This window comes from Natrix helvetica, assembly GCF_964273705.1.
Source record: "Natrix helvetica genome assembly, chromosome: 15".
NCBI classification, from domain to species: Eukaryota; Metazoa; Chordata; class Lepidosauria; order Squamata; family Natricidae; genus Natrix; species Natrix helvetica.
Genome location: NC_138565.1, coordinates 9,303,532 through 9,326,490, shown reverse-complemented (window position 1 = coordinate 9,326,490; position 22,959 = coordinate 9,303,532). Strand labels below are relative to the sequence as shown.

The 22,959-nt window shown below is 44.1% G+C and overlaps 2 protein-coding genes across 4 annotated transcripts; one reads left to right on the top strand and one right to left on the bottom strand.

Annotated features, from left to right (window-relative positions):
* Nucleotides 1–34: 34 nt before the first annotated feature.
* PIERCE1 (piercer of microtubule wall 1) lies at nucleotides 35–6,895 on the top strand. 2 transcript variants are annotated; one of them, XM_081967349.1, is made up of 4 exons: nucleotides 35–61; nucleotides 2,842–3,037; nucleotides 4,977–5,055; nucleotides 6,463–6,895. In XM_081967349.1, the coding sequence occupies exons 2-4, from the start codon at nucleotides 2,889–2,891 to the stop codon at nucleotides 6,649–6,651; spliced, it is 417 nt and encodes a 138-aa protein (XP_081823475.1). In that variant the 5' UTR covers nucleotides 35–61; nucleotides 2,842–2,888; the 3' UTR covers nucleotides 6,652–6,895. The 2 variants fall into 2 exon arrangements, with proteins under 2 accessions (XP_081823475.1, XP_081823474.1); XM_081967348.1 differs by having other exon boundaries at nucleotides 43–169.
* A 4,864-nt stretch (nucleotides 6,896–11,759) lies between these two features.
* Nucleotides 11,760–19,058, bottom strand: PPP1R26 (protein phosphatase 1 regulatory subunit 26). 2 transcript variants are annotated; one of them, XM_081967381.1, is made up of 2 exons: nucleotides 18,952–19,058; nucleotides 11,760–15,361 (listed from the first exon to the last, which is right to left on the bottom strand). In XM_081967381.1, the coding sequence occupies exon 2, from the start codon at nucleotides 15,298–15,300 to the stop codon at nucleotides 11,767–11,769; it is 3,534 nt and encodes a 1,177-aa protein (XP_081823507.1). In that variant the 5' UTR covers nucleotides 15,301–15,361; nucleotides 18,952–19,058; the 3' UTR covers nucleotides 11,760–11,766. The 2 variants fall into 2 exon arrangements, with proteins under 2 accessions (XP_081823507.1, XP_081823506.1); XM_081967380.1 differs by lacking the exon at nucleotides 18,952–19,058 and adding an exon at nucleotides 18,035–18,255.
* Nucleotides 19,059–22,959: the final 3,901 nt, after the last annotated feature.

Sequence of the window (22,959 nt, the reverse complement as noted above, 5' to 3'; positions counted from 1 at the left end):
CGGCCACAAACCCGGCCGACGTCCGCTGGCCACGCCCAGACGTCGCTAGGCAACGTCGCAGGTTGGAGTCCCGGACTACCAAAGCGTTGTACCCCGATTTGCCTCGGATTGTGCCCGGGGGAGGGCGGGGAACAGAGCTGGACGGGGAGCTCCAGTTTCTTTTGTCGAGGTTTGCTTTGGGCAGGCTGCCTGGGGGATGGGAGCTGCCGCCCTCTTGCCCCCCCACCCCTCACCCCTCACCGGCTGCCAACCTGGAAAAGCGAAATATTTCCCTTTTTTAAAAAAAAGGCCTGGACTAAGGAATGGGCTGTATCTTTTTTACTTCAGATGGCAAACCTAAAGGGCTTCCCCACCCCCAAATGGAGAGAGGATTCTGCCCAGTTTGGGGTTTCACGCAGGCTTCCTAAAGATGCATTCAAAAGGCCCCTTCCAAATGTTAACCAGGAAGCCTAAAATTCACAGAAAGAGACAGAGCAAGAAGAACTAAATCTGTTCTTTATTTAAACTGAATTACTGTATGTATAGTGTACTCCAGTTAATGCAATTATTCCATTCATCATTGTTGGTCCTGAAGAAAATTACAATTTGCAGGCAGCTGACAGGACTATTCTATTCCTATTCCTAGACTATTCTATTCTATTCTCTATTCAATTCTATTCTCTATTCTATTCTATTTTCTATTCTATTTTCTTTTCTATTCTATTTTCTTTTCTATTCTATTTTCTTTTCTATTCTATTCTATTTTCTATTCTATTCTATTTTTTATTCTATTCTCTATTCTATTCTATTTTCTATTCTATTTTCTATCCTATTCTATTTTCTATCCTATTCTATTTTCTATTTTATTCTATTCTATTTTCTATTCTATTCTATTTTTTATTCTATTTTCTATTCTATTCTATATTCTATTCTATATTCTATTCTATTCTCTATTCTATTTTCTATTCTATTTTCTATTCTATTCTATTCGCTATTCTTTCTATTCTATTCTCTATTCTATTTTCTATTCTATTCTCTATTCTATTCTATTTTCTATTCTATTCTCTATTCTATTCTATTTTCTATTCTATTTTCTATTCTATTCTCTATTCTATTCTCTATTCTATTCTATTTTTATTCTATTATTCTATTCTATTTTCTATTCTATTCTCTATTCTATTTTCTATTCTATATTCTATTCTATTCTCTATTCTATTCTATTTTTATTCTATTCTATTCTATTTTCTATTCTATTCTATTTTCTATTCTATTCTCTACTCTATTCTCTATTCTATTCTATATTCTATTCTATTCTATATTCTATTCTATATTCTATTCTATTCTATTTTCTATTCTATTCTCTATTCTATTCTATTTTTATTCTATTATTCTATTCTATTTTCTATTCTATTCTCTATTCTATTTTCTATTCTATATTCTATTCTATTCTCTATTCTATTCTATTTTTATTCTATTCTATTCTATTTTCTATTCTATTCTCTACTCTATTCTCTATTCTATTCTATATTCTATTCTATTCTATATTCTATTCTATATTCTATTCTATTCTATTTTCTATTCTATTCTCTACTCTATTCTCTATTCTATTCTATATTCTATTCTATTCTATATTCTATTCTATATTCTATTCTATTCTATTTTCTATTCTATTCTCTATTCTATTCTATTTTTATTCTATTATTCTATTCTATTTTCTATTCTATTCTCTATTCTATTTTCTATTCTATATTCTATTCTATTCTCTATTCTATTCTATTTTTATTCTATTCTATTCTATTTTCTATTCTATTCTCTACTCTATTCTCTATTCTATTCTATATTCTATTCTATTCTATATTCTATTCTATATTCTATTCTATTCTATTTTCTATTCTATTCTCTATTCTATTCTATTTTTATTCTATTATTCTATTCTATTTTCTATTCTATTCTCTATTCTATTTTCTATTCTATATTCTATTCTATTCTCTATTCTATTCTATTTTTATTCTATTCTATTCTATTTTCTATTCTATTCTCTACTCTATTCTCTATTCTATTCTATATTCTATTCTATTCTATATTCTATTCTATATTCTATTCTATTCTATTTTCTATTCTATTCTCTATTCTATTCTATTTTTATTCTATTATTCTATTCTATTTTCTATTCTATTCTCTATTCTATTTTCTATTCTATATTCTATTCTATTCTCTATTCTATTCTATTTTTATTCTATTCTATTCTATTTTCTATTCTATTCTCTACTCTATTCTCTATTCTATTCTATATTCTATTCTATTCTATATTCTATTCTATATTCTATTCTATTCTATTTTCTATTCTATTCTCTATTCTATTCTATTTTTATTCTATTATTCTATTCTATTTTCTATTCTATTCTCTATTCTATTTTCTATTCTATATTCTATTCTATTCTCTATTCTATTCTATTTTTATTCTATTCTATTCTATTTTCTATTCTATTCTCTACTCTATTCTCTATTCTATTCTATATTCTATTCTATTCTATATTCTATTCTCTGTTCTATTTTCTCTCCCATCCTATCCTATCCTTTCCTTCTCACTTTTTGGTCTCGTGATGGATTCGCTCGTCTGGCTTTCAGCCTCCTTTGTCAAGGGAAGAAAAGGGGATTTTGTCTGCCACCCTCCCCATCCCCCCCCCCATCAAGTGCAGGCTGATGCAGGGAAGCTGCTGTTGCTTTAAATGCACCAGACTGCCTGGAGCTGTTTCCTAGCAACCTGGACATGGTTTCCTAGCAACCTGAGCTTGGTTTCCACGCCAAAGCCGGGCGCGAGGGTACCACGCTGGCCTTCCACCAGCTCTTCTCTTCCTACAGACGGAGGGACTTTGTTCTGAGCGGCCTCCACCCGCCCAGCCCTTCCCATGGCCGAGGAGCCCGATCCTGAAGCCGCCGCTGCCGCCTTGCGCAGTGCGGACGAAAGTCGGTTAGCCCAGAGAACCAGCGATCAATATCGGGTGAGCCACGACTTACCTGCCCGGTTCAACCACCCGGGATGGTTTCGGGGTTACAGGTGAGTGGAAGGGCCCGTGCCCATTGGAGTGCCAGTTTACAGAAGCAGGTGGGGCTGGCAAAGTCGAGGGAGGGTTTGAGATGTAGGCGGAGCGTCTTGGTCCGGTTTGGCCCAGATGGGCACAAAGTTGCCAACCTGATGGGCCAAAGGGCGGAGTCCTGTCAGTGAGCGGATGGGAGGAGGTTGGTTAGGGGTTAGCTAAGCGTGATTTGGAAACCCCAGCCACTGCAGTTAGTAAGAACATCTGTGCAGGTTAGCAGCGGCTCAGTGGCTAAGACGCTGAGCTTGTCGATCAGAAAGGTCGGCAGTTCGGCGGTTCGAATCCCTAGTGCCGCGTAACGGAGTGAGCTCCCGTCACTTGTCCCAGCTTCTGCCAACCTAGCAGTTCGAAAGCACATAAAAATTGCAAGTAGAAAAACAGGAACCACCTTTGGGGGGAAGGGAACAGCGTTCCATGCGCCTTCAGTGTTGAGTCATGCCAGCCACAGGACCACCGAGACGTCTTCGGGCAGCGCTGGCTCTTCGGCTTTGAAACAGAGATGAGCAGCGCCCCCTAGAGTCAGGAACGACTAGCACATATGTGCGAGGGGAACCTTTACCTTTACAATTAGCAAAGCACAGTTTACAGCAGCCCTCCCCCCCAAGTCTTCCTGGAGTGAATGAGGCTGGAAAAGTGTATTCATTGAATTGTGTTTATTAATTAAATGTATATCCTTCCCATCTTGCAGTTTATGCAGCTCTGGGCAACTTACAATCCAGCAAAACAATATTTAAATGATTTTTAAAAAAGTAAATATAGCTTTAATCTAAAATAAATACATCTGGACCTTTTTTTTTTTGTTTAGGATGAGTGGTTTAAGGGGGAGAGTGTAGAGCAGGGGTGTCCAAACTTGGGAACTTTAAGACTTGTGGACTTCAATTCCCAGAATTCCCCAGCCAGGTGTAGAGCAGGGGTGTCCAAACTTGGGAACTTTAAGACTTGTGGACTTCAACTCCCAGAATTCCCCAGCCAGCATGGCTGGCTGGGGAATTCTGGGAGTTGAAGTCCACAAGTCTTAAAGTTCCCAAGTTTGGACACCCCTGGTGTAGAGGAACTGACTTGCAAAGGGCTTACAGAACACAATTTCAAACAAAAGGCTTAACGTGGTTTGCTTGTTGAAGGTTTAGGCATGTGTGAACTTGATTGGTGAAACTGGTTGCTTTGAGGGGGAAAATGCTTTTTCTGAAGAAGAAGAAGAAGAAGAAGAAGAAGAAGAAGAAGAAGAAGAAGAAGAAGAAGAAGAAGAAGAAGAAGAAGAAGAAGAAGAAGAAGAAGAAGAAGAAGAAGAAGAAGAAGAAGAAGAAGAAGAAGAAGAAGTAGTAGTAGTAGTAGTAGTAGTAGTAGTAGTAGTAGTAGTAGTAGTAGTAGTACGGTAGTGGGAAGTGATTTATTTCTAAAATTAAAAAAAGCCGAATAACAGAACAGAGGTGGATGGGACTTTGAAGGTCATCTAGTCCAACCCTGCCTAAGCAGGAGACCTTACACCATTTCTGACAGATGGCAGTCCAGTCTCTTCTTGAAAGCAAAGAAGGAAGGAGAGGAGATGCTGAATGCTTAACCAGCTGAAATCATTTAGAAATAGAGATTTAGAAATCGTTTAGAAATAGAATCATAGGGCTGGAAGGGACCTCAGAGGTCTTCTAGTCCAACCCCCTGCTCAAGGCCAGAGACCTTATACCAGCCCAGACAAATAGTTTGTCTAACCTCTTCTTAAAAACCTCAAACGTTGGAACGCCTATGACCTCGGCAGGCAAGTCTTTCCACTGATGAATCGTTCTCCCTCTCAGGAAATTTCTCCTTAGTTCTGGATACTCAATGTTACTCCCTTAAAATTAGTAAAGTATTAAGAAAGAATCCTACTGGCTGAGGTTGTTCTTGTTGTTGTTGTCGTCATTTCAGAGTGAAAGAACGCAACCCATTGTTCAGGACCACCAACATGGATTACGGAGCCAAACCTCCAACGGTGCACGAGATGCCGGTCAGTATTGAGATCTGAATATTATGGTAGCTGATTCCTGTTCTGGAAACCGTGAATTGGTTCAGCAAGGGAATAAACCAGCTTTTAATGCATTTGATTAGCATGGCATGCGAGCAGGTTCCCACAATTTGGCGCAAATTCTCAAATTCTCTGGTCTTCTTTCAGCTTAATTTAGTTTTATTTGGCCATAGTTCCCCACCTCTGGTGTCGAAGAATATAACTTCGGCATTAAGGAGGAGGAGGAACGTGGTGCCCCTTGAATTAACTCTGACACAATATTGACTAGGTTGAGGAGACTAGCACCCCTTGTTCAGCCTGGACATGTTTCTAAACATTTGCAAGAGGGTCGTTCCTCTTCCACGGAGGTCTCCATTTTCACTCCAGTGGGGTGCATTGGGCTGAGGGGCAATGGCCAGCCAAAGACCTCCAGGGGTGTTGTGGCCCTCCAGCAGCCGAATCAGAGGAGGAGGCGTGGGAGGGTCAGCATCAGGACAACCTGGGAGCTCCGAGGGGGGAGAGGGAATGGAGTTGGGAGAGAGAGAAAGCGGCAGAGCCTGGGCCATCCGTCTGGAGGTGGCTGCTGAGGAAGAGGAGGAACAGCTGGGTCCAGTGCCTGATGCACAGAAGGCAGGAGAGGAGAGCAGTGGAAATCTATGGGCCGGTCCTTCGGAAAGCCACCGCTGCTAGCGAGAACCCACCCTACCTCTGGGGATGAAAGGCAGGGGGTGGAGATGAATAAATGTGGCAGACAGCTCTTCATCTTCCAGGCGGACGGACTTATTAGCCTGCGAGATAAACTTTTTGTTGGAGCTGCCGGCACTCCTAATGAGGGAATCTTTTGAGGGTTTGTCGTGTTTGGGGAGCTGGGGCAGAACAAGTGGCTTGTTCATGTGGCTGAAGGGAGATTTGCATCTCGGCCTCCAAGTCTCTCTAACTTCCCACTTACCCATCCAGATTCTTTGGGGCGAGGCTCCACTCACCCAAATTGGGGATTAAATCAGCCTATGAACGCGAGGTCTTAATACTTGGGTGGGTGGTTCCAGCTGACCCGTTGGGGATTCTGGCCCCCGCCATGAGGCCGACGTGGTCGTCGTGATGCTCCAGGTCGGGTCAGCAACCAGCGGCTCTGGAGACACATGTGTCTCTTTCATCCCTCTGCGGCGGCTTCCTGACGCTCGAAATACGTGTCACAACTGCCAAGGTGCGGCATCCGCCGGCATGCAATTTATTAAGCTTTTTGACCCCCGGTAGATTTTGTGGCTCCCTGTGGGTTTTTTTTTTCTGTGGGAAACGGATCCAAATGGCTCTTTTGAGTGTTTAAGGGTCGCTGATCTCTGCTCCAGGTGATTTGAATGGCCTCTTCTCTGATGACTAAAGGTTGCCCTCATCTTTTTTGACTCTCCGCAGACCAGTTTCCATGTCAGTCCACATGCCTTCTCTGACCGCCTCATCACCTTCGGCATGTACAGGAACTATGGCATCAACACCGCCATGGAAAAAAGCTACGTGACTGGTCCTGACAACTTCATCACTTTCCTGGATACCCTCAACTTCCACCCCAGTTACCGAACTAAAGGACCCTCCCTTTCGGAGTAAGGAGCACCGAAAGGCTTCCAGATCTCCTTTAGCTTTTTAACGGTCCAACAACCAGACCAAAAAAATGTTTAATGCGCCTTCCCCCCCCCCCCCCCCAATTTCCTTGGGAATTCTTTTTTCAAAGGTGACTTGCACCAGGAGAGACTCCCCAATAGATCCTGGCTTGCATCTTGCAAACGGCCTTAGCCTCTTTCTTAACACGATGAGCATGTTAGATCGACATTACCTGCCATAAAAACGTTGAGAATGGACGGGTCTCTGTGCGTGGTTTCAAAATTAGGGCAAGACCTACTTTGCCAGTCGAAAATGGCCACATCTGTCCCACAGCAACTGATAGAAGAGAATCTTTGTAGCTCACGGTTAACTCGTGCGGTCCTTTGATGATGCTCTCTGAACTTGGTGGTTTTCTTGCAGACATTTCATTGTCAGTCTCGCACTGACGATGTTACCCAGTTTGGTAATGAGATGTCTGCAAGAAAACCACCAAGCTCGGAGAGCACCGAGGACGCCGTAGGGACAGCTCCGGAAGTTTTCCCGGTGGTTCTGCCAATCATCGAGATGAATCAACCAGAGCTTAACTACATATGTTCAAAGCAGTTTCTTAATTTTGTGGCCGCCGCTTTTGCCGAGCCGATGTGTCACGGCAGCCTTCATCAGTAACCAAGAAAGAAACCACTCAACTCCGTTTTTCAGAATTAAGAGTACTTTTACTGGTTATGAGTAGAAAGCAGGTAGCAAAGCAAGATCTGAGGCAAAAGGGCGTGTAATCATAGATATCAATATGTGACCCAACTCCCTCCCCCTAGTAACCCCGTCCCCCAGTCCAATCCGCACACCCCACAGGTGTCATGTGGGCTGCAGCTTTAAAACCCATCATCAGGTTGGTATGCCGGATGGTTGGCCTTGGCGGCAATTCCACTATCTGCAGCCTGCGCAGTAGATGGTGAGAAAAGGACTCCCTTCTTCATTCACTCCTGTGCTGAAGCTTCCCCTCCCAAATACCATGTTATCTCCCCCCCTCTCCCCGTTTCAATGGCAGCTGAAAGCGAGCAGCAAAGCAGAGGCTGACACGATGACTGTCTCACCTTTGAACAATGCTCCATGGCCTATAATCCAAAGAGAAGTGAGTTTGGGGGGGGGGGGGGAATCTGGATCTGAGAATTCAATACATTGACTAGGAAAATGCAGCGCTTCAGATACGAAGCCAAATGGGTATGCTAGGACTTGTTAAGTGCACACGGGAAAAGATGCGGCTGCTTTAAGGGTGGTCACGAGCGATCTGGGGAGATTTTGGTGGCTCTGAAATGGAGGGGGTGTGGGGACACTCAATACAATACAATACAATAGTAGAGTTGGAAGGGACCTTGGAGGTCTTCTAGTCCAACCCCCTGCCTAGGCAGGAAACCCTATACCATTTCAGACAAATGGCTATCCAACATCTTCTTAAAGACTTCCAGTGTTGGGGCATTCACAACTTCTGGAGGCAATTTCTGTTCCACTGATTGATTGTTCTAACTGTCAGGAAATTTCTCCTCAGTTCTAAGCTGCTTCTCTCCTTGATTAGTTTCCACCCATTGCTTCTTGTCCTGCCCTCAGGTGCCTTGGAGAATAGTTTGACCCCCTCTTCATTGTGGCAACCCCTGAGATATTGGAACACTGCTATCATGTCTCCCCACAACACTTAGGAACACCTTGTTGCAACCTGTTAGTACCCCAGGACTCAGAGACGTGTTTTTCTGGAGCCAGGTTAGTGCACGAGGAGAAAAAATTAATCAGAATAGAGCTGGAAGGGACCTTGGAGGTCTTCTAGTCCAACCCCTCTGCTCAAGCAGGAAACCCTATACAATTTGAGACAAATGGCTGTCCAGTCTCTTCTTAAAAACCTCCAGTGATGGGAGCACTCACAACTTCTGGTGGCAGACACTCAATACAATACAATACAATAGTAGAGTTGGAAGGGACCTTGGAGGTCTTCTAGTCCAACCCCCTGCCTAGGCAGGAAACCCTATACAATTTGAGACAAATGGCTGTCCAGTCTCTTCTTAAAAACCTCCAGTGATGGGAGCACTCACAACTTCTGGTGGCAGGCTGTTCCACTGGTTAATTGTCCTCCCTGTTAGGAAGTTTCTCCTTAATTCCAGGTTGCTTCACTCCTTGATTAGTTTCCATCCATTGTTTCTTGTCCTGCCTTCAGGTGCTTTGGAGGACAGGTTGACCCCTCTTTTAATGTGGCATCCCCTCAAATATTGGAATGCGTCTATCAAGACAGCTTGCCTCCTGGAGTTATGGATGCTCGATCACTGGAGGTTTTCAAGAAGGGATTGGACAATCATTTGATTGGGCTGGTAGAACGGGACGCTTAAGACTAGAGCAGGGGCAAGACTAGAAGACCTCTAGGGTCCCTCTCCCAGCCCTGTTTCTCTATGTTCTATGAAAAGGCATCTTGAAAAGGAGGGAAAACTCCACACTGGTCAAAAGCTCAACAAGGCAGGGCTTGTGCAGATTTGCAGTAAGAGCTCTAAATCAAAAGTATTTTCATTTGGGCAATGGCTCTAATATCCGTTTACCTGTCTTAACGTCAAACCTGAAGAAATGCCGCCCATCTTTCCTAAACCTTGGTTTCTCTCAAGTGAAAAATAAGGGTAGAAATAACCATGCATATATGCCGGTGACCCTTTGACCACCAAAATTAAGAGAAGTATCAGCGAAGGATGCGGAAGCAAGTGGCAAGAAGCCCCAATTGTTAGTGTGTGATGGCATGTGTGCCAAAGGTGGCATGCAGAGCCTTCTCGGTGGGCACGTGCACCATCGCCCCAGCTCACACAGCTGGTAGTTGGGTTTCCAATGTGGGCATGCATGCCAGCCAGCTGGTTGTCGGGTTTCCAAGGCGCATATATGTGCCGGCCAGTTGGTGGTTGCTGCTCGCACCTTTCAGCTTGGGCACTCTGTGCCTAAAAGGTTCACCGTCACTGAGCTAGTGTATTCTACAAACGATTGTTACACAAACTACGGCTGTGATAAAAGCTTGTTACAGGCAATGCCAGTGAAAGTGCTGCGGATTCAAGATCACGGCAAAAACTCTCCTCTCTCCACTTTTTTGTGACTCGCTGTTGTGGTCTTGCCAACTCTGAATCCAGGCAATGTAGGTTTGTTAAGACAAATGAGAGTTAACAAAATTGGGGCTTAGTGTAAGAATGAACTCTTTCGACAGGGTGCTGGTTTCATGTTGTCTGTTTTTACAGAATCAATCTTCAATTCCCATAAAAATTACTATTTCCCTCTCTGTGTTTGGACCAAGGAGTGTTCCACCCATGTCTTTCCAGGTGAGACCTGATGCGAAAGTCCATGTTTTGGGGAGATGTTTGGGAAGAAGACCATATGAGGGTTGCAGGAAGTGCTAATGTGCCAAGATCACTACAGCAAGCAAAACAAAAATGTTCATAGAAGTCAAAAGTCGAAAGGACCCAACCGGCAGCTTAGTGCGGAATCTAAATTCAGCGGTCACCCAACCACTGCCTGAAAAAACAGAATTCCTGAATCCTCTTTGCAACATAAGACGATAGAAAAATAAGCTCTTCAAAATATATGACAAAATAAAAACAGGGTCCATGAACTGAACTCGAGTTTATTAAATCTTATAAATGTACGAATGTACACCATTTCTTATGTACAAAACGAAGGTTTCTTAATTTAAAAAGTGCATCTTCAATCAAAGGGCATTGAGATTACAAGCTACAAAGTTTTGAAACTCAACAGGAAGGGAACACAGGAGGCTCTAACAAACACCCCATCGTCCCCCAAGAATGTCAGTGAAAGGAATGTTCAACAGGATTTACCAGAAGAAGAAACAGATTAACTGGACAAGAACACAGGACTTCAATCCTATAAAAAGCAACATGGACAGGGAGAAAACAGATCAGGTTCAATTTCAGTTTGGAATTAAGGCTGCTCTTTTAGCTCACTACCCTTCAGCGATCAAGCTGAGAAATACCTGAAGGGTTTTTGTTTTTCAAGAATCTGAAAAAAGGGGTGCTTCCAGTCTTGGACCCCCTCCTCCTCCTCCCCGGCATTATCAATGATGCTTGGCATTTTGAACTGAAGGAAGTTTCCGGAACAGAAAAGGGGCCTCTATGCGATTCTTTTTAAAAAAAAAAAATCTGTACAACTTTCAGTTCTAAAGACACGATTGTTTTTTTTAAAAAAATGTGTTTTTTATCACTGAAAGTCATACGAATTGTGTTTTTACAAGTGGCCCCGTTTGTTTTCACTGTTCTGCCTCTTGTGTAACATTTTCTCCGCTGCTGATAACTGCTTTAAGAAGAGATAAGAGGGCTTCTATTCTAGCATTCCTTTTGTATCCCATCTGATGGTCTTTCCTTCAACACGGCTCTCCAAATCTTGAAAGCTGAGGCCAGGAAGGCTGCGGGGGGGAGGGGGGGGAAGAGCCCTGCGTACCTGGAAATCTTGCTAGAAAACAGCCTGAAAACACAGTGATTATTGTACTCATCTACTATGAAAATCCACGGTAACCAAAGTTAAGCATGCTGTATAAATTGTCATGTAAAGATTTCCTTCCAGCGTTCCCCTTTTTGTATTGAACAAAAATCACTCTTATCAAAAGAGAAAGCAAAAGCTGGATAGGTGTAATTGGAGATGTATTTTGTTGCAAGTGTGGATCGTATAGTGCAGGGGTGTCCAAACTTGGGAACTTTTAAGACTTGTGGACTTCAACTCCCAGAATTCCCCAGCCTGGGGAATTCTGGGAGTTGAAGTCCACAAGTCTTAAAAGTTCCCAAGTTTGGACACCCCTGGTATAGTGGATAGTACCTCTATGGCCACTGCCTCTCCTGTCAGTTTCAGGTTCTCTAAAATATCATTTTGGTTGCTTGGCCATGCTGACCCCGTTCGAATCTCTGTGACGAGAGGTATTTATTTTCATTCACTACAAAGGGATGATCTGAGCTCTTAATGCAACAGGAACCTGGATCGCTCCTTCGCCTATTATCTCTTCCAACTCTTCCAACACAGATAATTAAGTTTTGGGTGAGAAGCGTTGTTAGAACAGAGTTTTGATTTAGTTGCCTTTTAGAATGCCAACCCTGTGAAACAAAGCTGTTAAGAACTGGGATTGTTTTCCGGAGACAGTGGGTTATTCCCCCATTGGCCCAACTCGGCAGAACCTCTTTCTAGAAGATTCTGGCCTTGCGCCTCTGCTGTACTACCTTGGCCGATCACCTTTCCTTTGAGGGATAAATCACAAGGGCCTTCAGGAATCTCACATTTTGCCCAACTGGGGCTGTACTCCAGGGGTCTCCTTCTCCTAACAGGGACTTCAACACATGTTGCCCCTGGGCTAATTGTGGTCTCTTCTATGCCAGGCCCTTGCAAAGGGGGGCTTTGTCTGGCATCTCCTTTGTGGCTTTCCACACTATCACGTTTGACCAGGTTCACCACTTTAGGGGTTACAGTGGTCTGCTGGTCTGCTTCTCTTACCCCTGCCTCACTTCTGGAGCCCACAATCTGTTTGGGCAGAGACCCCTCCCCAAGCAAATGTGCTGCCAAGGTCCCTCCATTCTTGTTGAGCAAAGGAAGGTTGGTGTCCTGTTGTCCTTTGCCTAAAAGCTCAGATTTCCTCTTATTCCCACCACCATTGAGACCTGCTAGAAATTTGCTGGACATTTTGAATCCCTGCGAGCGCTTCCTTTTGAAAGAGGGCGCGGCCTTAAAATAATTCTGCCATTTACAACGCTCCTCCGCTTTGCCCTTCCCGGAGGAGAGGGTCCTTTGATCGAACCTGTCCTCCAAAATGTCCTTTCTTTGGACTGCAGCTCTTCTTACAGGCAGCTCCATCTCCTTTCTGTCCTCAGCGGGTGGGTTTTCCACTGGAGCCTGGCTGCTCCCATCTTCCGTCAATGGTCTGGCTTGTTCACTGGGGTGAGATGCATTTTCTTCATTCTCTCCTGAGCATCCCTGGCGGCTGCTCACCTCAGAGCCTGTGGGGTCCAACCTGCCCACCTTTTGACCCTCTTTCTCTGAGGCAGGGCTTCCTTGCCTGAGTAGCTGCCACTCTGCTTTCAACAGAGCGGCCTGGGGCTTCTCCGCCCTCAAAGTCCCAGCAACTCCAGTGGCATCTGGTAACCCCACTATCCCGGTGGAGGCTTTCGCCTTTTCAGCCAAGAACTTCTGGATTTCTTCTTCAATGCTGTCATCGCTATCTACAGAACTGCTCTCATCCGTCGAGGATGTCACAGCCCACAGGCATGGATGGGTCTTTGTAGCCTGCTGGATTTCCACTCCAGAAACTGGTTTGGTCTGGTATTCCTTTTTACATTCAGGTTCAAACTCTATGGTACTTTTCGGTTTTCTCAAAGGCCCCTTCTTTACACTCCCCTCTCTAATGTCTCTCCTGGAACCTACAAGACACTTTTTAAGTAAGGTGGGAGTTTGGGATTGGCTGTCTCTCTCGTTCTTATAAAAAATATGCATTTCAGCATCGCCAAACGGGCCTTTCTTTTTGCAGTGGATTCTTTGGTCTTTGGGTTTTTTCTTTAGTTTCCGTTTGGATCTCAGGAGATCTTTGATAGCGGTATCCAAATCCTCATCGCTATCAAATGAGCTGCTTTTATCATCTGCCCCATATTTCTGCAAACCTCGTGTGATACTTTCTACCAGACTTCCAGAAATGTGTGGTGTGTTAGGCAAAGGGCATGGGACACCGGTAGAATGAACAGGGGTTTGCGTGCCTTTTGGATATAGCACCATCATTCCAGTCCTTTCATTTCTCGGATGGGTGACAGAGGATTTTGGAAGATTCTTATCCAAATAGTCCACCTCTGAGATTAACTGTGCATCTTCATTCTGGGGGGCTATTTCACGTTTCCTCTTAAGCGTCTTTTTGTGATTCAGTTTTAGTGGCAGTTTTAGGCATTTGGGGAATGTTTCCTTGGAACTCTGAGTCTGCTCCCTGGATTGCCCCAACGACAGAGGCACTTGGAAAGTGGACTTTGCTATTAAATGCTTGGTCCTTGCTTTGACAGCCAAGAAAGCTCTTATCTCCTGCTCAATGCTGTCGTCGCTATCCACAATATTGTTGTCGCTTTCGTACTGGGAAGGTAGCATGTTCTGCGAAGAAAAGGGAGGGCTAGTTGAGAATAATTTATGATCACTTGCTGTTGGGAGAGGCAAAATAGTTTTGGAGATGTCAAGTATGGCCTCTGCACACATTAATTCGGCAGCCGTGTCTACTCGACACGAAGCCTGAAGTGTGACTGCGCATTTGGCAAAACTGTTTCCTGGAGGAGAAAACCTCCTGCTTTTCCCTAGATGGTTACAAGGCGTGTTTATTGCCGCTACCTTCGCGCTGGCGTCCTTCCTGTTGCAGCGCTGAGCTTTCGGACTGATTTCTGGCAAGGCACTTCTCACGCTCGGAGGGATATTCTCTGCCTTGCTGGTGCTGAACCCTTCCTTCTGCAAAGAAAGGCAGCCCGCTTTGGACTCCGCAGCTTTCTTCATCTTCTCAAGCTGATAATGCTGAATAGCTTCTTCGATCCCGTCATCGCTGCTCGAATCAGATAAATCTGTGCATTCGACTCTTTTTTCCTCTCTCCGGGCTTTGCAAGCTATCGGCCTTTTCCCAGTTTTTTTGCTTTCTTCCAGAGAGGAGGAATCACGAACTGTCGGGGTGGAGAAGCCTGTTTGCCTTTCCATTTTGCAGGCTGCAGGCTCTTCGCTGGTATTTGACTTCAAGAACGTAGCCCTGCCAATGCTTTGTAGCTCAGGATGCCATTTTGAGAAGTACGCCTTGCCTCCTTGCTTTAAAGAACTTTGATTCCCTCTGTTCATGCTGCCTTTCTGACTGAGGGCCGGCTTCTCTTGAAGCTCTTCTCTCTCATGAAACAGCTTAGCCCTCCTCGGGATCTTCCTTCTTGCTTGCTGTTTCTTTTTCTTCAGGAATTGTTCAATCTCGGCTTTTATGCTCTGTTCGAAAGAGTCGTCGCTGCTCACGCTACAAGGGGAGGACGCCCAACGGACATCATGATCTTCAATGTGACCAGGAAGGACATACGGCTGGGCCAAACTGACGGGACCACAACCAGCAGGGAATAAATGACAAGCGGCATCGTGTGAAGGAAATTTCTGTTGGGCTGGATGATCTTCATCCTTACTAGGCAAATTCTTGGCGTTATTTGGTAGCGGGGGAAGGTTCTGGCCCTTGTTTCGCAGGTGCTCTTGAATGGCTTCCTCTATATCTCTATCGACAGAATCGTCACTGTCAGAATTCAAGGCGTGAGGTCCAAACTCTGTGCCCTCTTCCATGTCCATTCCATCAGAGTCTGTTGGATAGCTACGAAGGGTGTAGTTAATATGTTCCTGTAGCAGCTGGTCATTCCTCCTAAATTTGTGCCCTCTATCCTTTGCTACCTTCTGTTTCTTCTGTACGATGCAGCCATATTTGCTGCTGGCACCCAGGGAGACCTCTTCACTTTGCAAATTGTTTATGATCATCTGGACTTTGGCATTGACAGCTGTTCTAGCCAGATCTTCTTCAGATTCCGAGAAACAGACCGGATACCTGCAATTCCTTGACTGAGGAAAGGGCTCCCATTTTCTTGGAAGGGCCACCAAAGGAGAAGTATTCATGAGAAACATCCTCTCAGGTAACGTGAAGGCAGGAAAATGTATTGTGTGTCAGGCAAACTGCTCCTCCATTCTAGTGAAAATATAGGAAAAAAAATGTGTATAAAGCAGCCACAAAAACACAAATATTTCCTGAGTATTTGCAGGATAAGAGTATTTGCTTTAAGATTAGACTTTCTCTTAACATTAACTTTGCATTATATTATCTGAAGTAACAAGGCTAAATGAAAACAATCATTTAAGGGAGTTTCTTTTACCAATTACGTAATTTTAATTTTCTTCTGCTTCTCTGGGTTTATTCTGGAGGAAGAGTTACATTAAAATAAAAACAAACATGTAAATAACAGTAATTAAATAGCACTATAAAACAATTGCAGTGTTTCGTATCAAATATGTGAAATCTTTAATCTGTGCTTTTTAAAATTACTACAGTTGCCAATCAGTACCTGTTTATCGGGAAATTGTGTAACCACAAGTAGCATAGTAATTATTATACCTTATTAATCTTTCACAACCACAGCCACAAACAAATAAAAAGAGGAAAGGAAATCTTTGATTTTACTCCTAGGAGGCAATTTACAACCTGCTGAAGTGATCAAAAACTACTTCAGCATATATCCAATTTATTTTATGGGAAAATAGACTAACTCAAAATGTAATGCCTGGGAACTAAATGAAAGTAATAAAGACATGTTAAAATAATGGGACTGGTAAAAGAAAAGTTGAAAGAGCTATCAAAAGGCTCCAAACTATAAAGCCCAGTACAAACGTATATATGGTGGCAATAAGATTACAAATTAATCCAACGTCTGGAGAACTTTCCCTGAACTTTCAATTGTTAAAATGAATAGACAGGAAATGTATAAAAACTCTGCCAAGGAGAACATGGATAGAGATTTCCCTGTAAGACCTAAATTTATCCAGTGAAGCCAAATAGTTACTGGAAAAATATTTCTTTTCAACAGACACAACATAGAAAGCTACTCCAATACTTGCAATTAAAACACTTGGGGGACTGATGTTGCAGGTTGTGCTAATCCAGGGTTTGTTTTAATCCAACTGGCTGTGTTCACACAATATATTCTCAGAAAGTCACTGGTAGCAGCCCAGAAGTTAGGGGAGTGCAACACCCAATACATACAATACAATAATACAATACAATACAATAGTAGAGTTGGAAGGGACCTTGGAGGTCTTCTAGTCCAACCCCTTGCCTAGGCCAGGAAACCCTGAGAATTGTGTTTCAGAGGCGTCTTCCCTGTTCAACCTACAATGTATTTCTTTCCTAGGTTGGCACATTTCATCACATGCTAATAGGGACCCTCCCTCTTTGCCGCCAAGGCCAAAGTTACCGTAATTCTAATGGGAAATAAAACCAATGAACGCTGCCAGGCTGGGTGTTTTGAGCAGCATGGCCCCTCTGCAAAAGTTGTGGGCCTCTTCGCCACCTGGTTGCCATGCTGTGCCCACTCACAAAATGACTGCCTGGGCTGGCTGGTGGCAAAAGCCAACTCGGCCTTCTCCCCTCCCCAGCACAAAGACACTCTTGCAAAGCCGATAAATCTAGAGATGGGTGTGTGTTGTGGTTACATTTTTACATATACAATACAATAGCAGGGTTGGAAGGGACCTTGGAGGTCTCCTAGTCTAACCCCCTGCCTAGGCAAGAAACCCTATACCATTTCAGATAAACATCTTCTTAAAGACTTCCAGTGTTGGAGCATTCACAACTTCTGGAGGCAATTTCTGTTCCACTGATTAATCGTTCTCACTGCCAGGAAATTCCTCCTCAGTTCTAAGTTGCTTCTCTCCTTGATTAGTTTCCACCCATTGTTTCTTGTCCTACCCTCGGGTGGTTTGGAGAATAGCTTGACTGCCTCTTCTTTGGGGCAACCCCTGAGATATTGGAAGACTCCTATCACATATGTATGTATGTATGTATGTATGTATGTATGTATGTATGTATGTATGTATGTATGTATGTATGTATGTGTGTGTGTATATAATACACACACACACACACACACAGAGAGAGAGAGAGAGAGAGAGAGAGAGAGAGAGAGAGAGAGAGAGAATTGCAAACTAACCTAAATATAGAAGTTCCAGGTGTAGTTATAAAATAAGAGACAGGCATATATTTTACGTTCTGGAGATCGCAATGTCTGTCTCGACAGACCAGACCGGGACCAGACCCGGGACAGGACCACACCACACCAGACCGACAGACAGACAATTAATATATAAAATAATAATAATTAAAAACACGCGCGCTCATGCATGCGTGCCAGGGTGGGCAACCCACCTTCCTTGCCCCTTTATTCATTTATTTCAATTAAAATTGCCTCGTAGCGCCAGGTGAGCCAGAACCGGGGGGGGGGGGGCGACCCTCCTCTTCCCCGGCCCCCAGCTCAGCTCCGCAAGGGACACCCCCCCTCACACACACACACACACACAAACACACACACACACACACACACACCTCAGCTTTCTCCCCCTCGAAAATCCCCGAGACCCCCCCCCCGTCAGCTGCTGCCCGGCCTTCCCTGCAGCACACCGAGGCCGGGCGGCGCGGCGGCGCTGGCTGGGCCCCGAAGCCGGACCCTAGCCGCCCCTCTCCCGACACCACCGCCCCGCGGGGCCACCCTACCCCCCTCCCAGCCAGGGCGCCGCCTTGGGGATCCGGCCCGTGTGGCGGGCCCGTTGCCATGGCGACCGCGGCCTCCCCGCCGGGCCTCCCCGCTCTCACCTGCCGGGCCGCGATGGCGCCTCGCGGGATCCGCCGCCGCCGCCGCCGCGAGGACAGGCGCCGCCCGCGGGGAGGGAGGCAGGGCCGGCGGGCGAGCGGTCGGGGGTGGGACCGGGCGGCCATCGGCCGGGCCTGTTTTCCCGGCCGGCCTGGCGAGCCCGCCCCTTCCCCCCTATCCCTTCTTCTTCTTCTTCTTCTTCTCCTCCGCTTCTCTCCTCCGTCCTTCCTTCCTTCCTTTCCTTTCCCAATCCGCCTTCGCCCACCAGGCAACTGTGGCTTTCCGAAGGGGGCTTTGTTTTGTTTCCTTGCAGACGTTTCATGACCCAGCTAGGTAATATCATCAGTGCTACAAGGGATGTGAAGTCGGCTTTTTTTTTAAATGCAACTGTACTAGACTATAAAATGAGAGCAAGCCCTACTTGCCTTCCAGCACTGATGATGTTACCTAGTTGGGTCATGAGATGTCTGCAAGGAAAACCACCCAGCTGAGAGAGCACCAAGGACCCCACAGTTGTCCTCTCCCTCCCCACCCCCCAGTCCCTTCTTGCACTGATGATGTTACCTAGTTGGGTCATGAGATGTCTGCAAGGAAAACCACCCAGCTGAGAGAACACCAAGGACCCCACAGCTCAAATCTCTGAGCCTATTTCTCTCCCCTCTAGTACTCATCATGTTACCTAGTTGGGTCATGAAATGTCTATATAGGAAAGGAAAACAACTAAGCTCAGAAAACTCCAAGGACCCTTCAAGTCAAGGCTGAGCTATAAATCCTTGTCCTTTTTTTCATTTCTGACATTGGCCAGGGCTTGGAAAATGAACAGCATGATGAAACTTTGATAGTCATCCATTTAGTAAATCATAGTTCAACAAACTAAGTCTAGCGGTAGAAAAATTACTTCCTGGCATTTGTCACTTGCCTGTACGTTGATTTTCTTCCTGAATTCTCAGCTCTTCTTTTTAAGAGGATTGGGGCTTTGGTTCGCCCTCCCCAGGGTGAGATGAGGGACAGGAATTGGGAAGCTTATATCCCAAAGGTAGGAACTTTTGAGTCCTGCGTCCATCTTCCACTTCCTGCCTGTGTCCCTTTTCAGTTTATTTAATTTGGGGGGGGAAAACGACACACACTTGCAACGCCTAGATATGTCTACCCTAATAAAGAGGACTAGGGGTGACATGATAGCAGTCTTCTAATATTTGATGAGTTGTGCAAAAAACGGAATTCATCTATTCTCCAAAGCATCTGAAGTTACTTCTGTAACAAGAAGTAACAGGTGGAAGATTATTAAAGAGAGATCCAACCTAGAACTAAGAAGAAATTTCCTGTCAGCAAGAACAATTGATCAGTGGAAGGCTTGCCTCCAGAAATTGTGGATACTCCATCACTGAAGGTTATAATCAGTGGTAATAAATGTTACCATTAAAATTGTAATTATTAATTAACAAGCTCATACTGCAGTCAACACCCTGGCTTTTTTCTTTTTCTCCTTCCAATGATCTATGTGTGTCATAGAGTTCAAGTGAATCTCGACTTTCGGCCACTGCCTGGACAAGTCCCTGCAGCTTTTTTGGGAAAGTAAATCGTTTGCCATTGCCTCTTTCCTGGGCCTTTGAGGAAGTGACTGTCCAAAGGTCAACCAGATGGCTTCCATTCTTGGGTGAGGGCACAAGAATTCACCATCCGCCAGTTTCTAGCCTAGTGGCTTCACCACTACACCAAACTGGCCATCTCAGTGGTATACAACCAGCATCTTATTTCCGGGAAGCCTCCAAACCCCTTGTATGCCCTTAGAGCAGAGTGTTTCCCTCCCTACACTTCCATAAACTTCCGTTCTTCTTTCTAGAGTAAGCCTGTTCTCAAGAATTGCCAGCCTGAGGTCAGTGACACCGTCCAGTAGAAATATCAGCTACTTATATTTCTCCTCCCCTACCAGTTCTTAACAACTGTGAAATAATTTAAAAATGAAGAGAAAACTGGCTGCATTTATACAGCATTCGCACAACAACTAAGCTGCTTAGTGGTACTCTTGATTTGTGTTTGTGTGTGTGTGTGGCCAAGCAATAACACCACCCTAGCCCATTGGCTGAATTTATAGTTCAGTGTACAATTAAGAATCGAGAAAAATAGTAGCAATCAGGTGAAATACGTTGTGCGAAACTATCCAATATCTGTATAGAAAAAAAGATACTCTCATTCAAAAAAGATTTTACCTCCATGAAGCCGAGTCCGTGCTCAGCGCAAGTTGTGATAAGTATAGGAAACAGAATTTATTCATGTATATTTCCAAGCACAAAAGCCATTGGAGGAATTCCCCTCATCCCAGGGCAGGAATGAGTCAAGTTGCTTGCAAAAAAAAGTAGCAGGAACGTTTGAATCTTCCCAGATGAATTTGGGATCTTCATTGCTTCTGGCTGAGGATCAGAAACCAGCAGCTCAGTTTGATTGTATCTGACAGTTGGGCAAGAAATGCAGGAACTTTTCTGCTTGGCTGAGATCCCTGGAACTTTTTAATCCTGCTGGAACTGGAAGCCGAGAATGAGAAAAGAAATGAGAAGCTTTTGATGCGAGGGATCTATTCCCAGGACTTGATTTGTCTCTTGCAAAGTGCCTCTTGCTTCAGTGGTGGGAAACAAACCCCCGTCACTTCAAATTTCAAAGGGTGACATTGAGTGCCCATTGGGAGAAAATACCAAAAGCAAGTAGAACTGTACTCTCATTTCCCTGTCCACCCAGCCAAGAGTAGAGACACAGAGCAATGCTAAAATAAATACCCTGCTGTGTGACTATCAACTGTTTTTTCATTACAAATACTTCTGTTGTTACAAAAGAGGTATCTTGCTTATGACTTGGTTTGGAGAATGTATTCTTCCCCTGGAAAAAAAATGATGAGTGTTTTAAAAGGCCACTTGGGCCCAGTTCCAGCATTAAAGTTCTCCACACTAACTCTTAAAATTGCAAATATTTTGTTTGGATGCGTTTTCAGCATTCCTCAGTACAGTAGCCTTCTAGGGCTGGCTGGATCTGTTGTGATCTAATTCAGTCCTGCTTCCATTCACAAGTTACTTTCAATCCCCAAGAGGCCGTCAAATTCAGATGGCTGCTTCTTTGAAGCACAATCAAACCAAAACAGCCTTCCAAAACTTCATACGGCTGTTAGGCCTGGTCATTTTTGCTGCAAATTTTCCCTGGATTACATGGGTGTTTTTGAGCATTTTTAAGCAGAGATATCCTCAAGAGATCTTGTGGTCCTGTTGCAAGCCAGAAGTCCTGCTGCTGTGCATCTGCAAAGTTCCTCCTACTGTCCAGAACATGGGCTTGTTACGACCTTTATAAAGTTTGAATTGTATTACCCTAATTTGTACAAGTAAAATAATGGTTATAAGCCCCATCTAAGTCTTCTGAGGTGTTAAGCAACATTAACACCGCCCTGAGTCCCTTCGGGGAGAGGGGGCGGTCTATAAATTTAATAAAATAAAATAATAATAATAAACCAGCTTTCCTGGTTTCGCTTGTCTGTTTTACCCTCTGCATAGCTCACTCCTCCAAGCATTCTGATTCATATTTTACGGTCACATTTTACGGTAGGGGCATCCCAGTGAGGTCATCACTGTAATTTATGTAATATACTTTGGCTCCTCCAGGTGCATTTCTATGGAAGCTGCTGGTCTACAAGCACTTTCTGAATTTATAAAAGCAAGTATCAGCCCAAGATTGGGGTAAGAACAACATTGTCAATGGGCATCAAGAGGAGGGATTTAAACCACCTCTCCCACTGTTGCTTGCAGTATCTGTTAATGTATCAATAAAGGAGAATAAAGATAAGTGCTGCATGGATCTCTTCCTCCCAAAGCAAAGAGCAGCTCAAAAATGCTAATCAGAACTGAAACTAATGTCCAGTTTAGAGGCTTCCATTTGTATTTTTAAATGCAATTGGAATCTGCATTTAAATGTTAAATTTTAATAGGAAATTGCAACATCATGTCTGGTTTGAACACATCATCCTGTTTTTGAAGAGATGGAAGTTCTTCACTGTAGGTCTCCAACAAAGTGTCAAGTGCCAAGAACTAAACATAGTTTCTGGCCTGGAATGTAGAAGCATCAACAGCATTCCAATATTTGAGGGGACGCCACAAAGAGGAGGTGGAGGTCAAGCTATTTTCCTAGAGCACCTGAAGGCCAGACAAGGAATAATGGATGGAAACTGATCAAGGAGTGATTCAACCTGGAAATAAGGAATTTTCGGACAGTGAGAACAATCAACCCATGGAACAGAAGTTGCCTTCTGAAATTGTGGGAGCTTCATCACTGGAAGCTTTCAAGAAGAGACTGGACAACCATCCGTTAGAAATGGGGTAGGGTCTCCTGCTTGGGCTGGGGGGAGGGTTGGTCTAGATCAGTGGTGGGCAACCTTTTTTTTCAACTGAGCCAAATCTCGCCAAAACCACGATTGAAATTTACTTTGAGAGCCACATTTTTAAAACCGAAAATACATAGGATGGTACACTGTTTTTAGTTTCAATAAGTTTTTATTGAGAATATTCTGCATGCAAGTATCCACATAGGTCGGGAGGATACAAATAACACAACTAATAAAACAAAAACTTTAGAACGATATTATTTATCGATAACGTTAAATTCCGTAAAATTTGCCTTACAATGTAGAGAAAATTACATCCTGACATTGACTGACAAAGTCACAACCACTAATGCGAACATTGGCCTTGCATTTCCTTGGATAGTTTGAGTAAGTCAGTTTTGTATGTTGTTGTTTTTAATTTCATCTCTCTCTCCCACTTTCTTTCCTTTTTTTCTTTTTCTTTCTCTCTCTCTCTCTGGCTCTTTGTCTCTCCCTCCCTCCCCCATCTCTGTCACTCTGTGTGTGTGTGTGTCTGTCTCTGTCTCTCCGTCTCTCTCCCCTCCCTTCCTC

Excerpts from the sequence above, each read along its gene's own strand:
- PIERCE1 (XM_081967349.1), top strand. The coding sequence starts at position 2,889 with ATGGCCGAGGAGCCCGATCCTGAAGCCGCCGCTGCCGCCTTGCGCAGT. Across the intron at positions 3,038-4,976 it reads GGATGGTTTCGGGGTTACAG|AGTGAAAGAACGCAACCCAT; the intron begins GTGAGTGGAAGG and ends TCGTCATTTCAG. Across the intron at positions 5,056-6,462 it reads CAACGGTGCACGAGATGCCG|ACCAGTTTCCATGTCAGTCC; the intron begins GTCAGTATTGAG and ends GACTCTCCGCAG.
- PPP1R26 (XM_081967381.1), bottom strand. The coding sequence starts at position 15,300 with ATGTTTCTCATGAATACTTCTCCTTTGGTGGCCCTTCCAAGAAAATGG.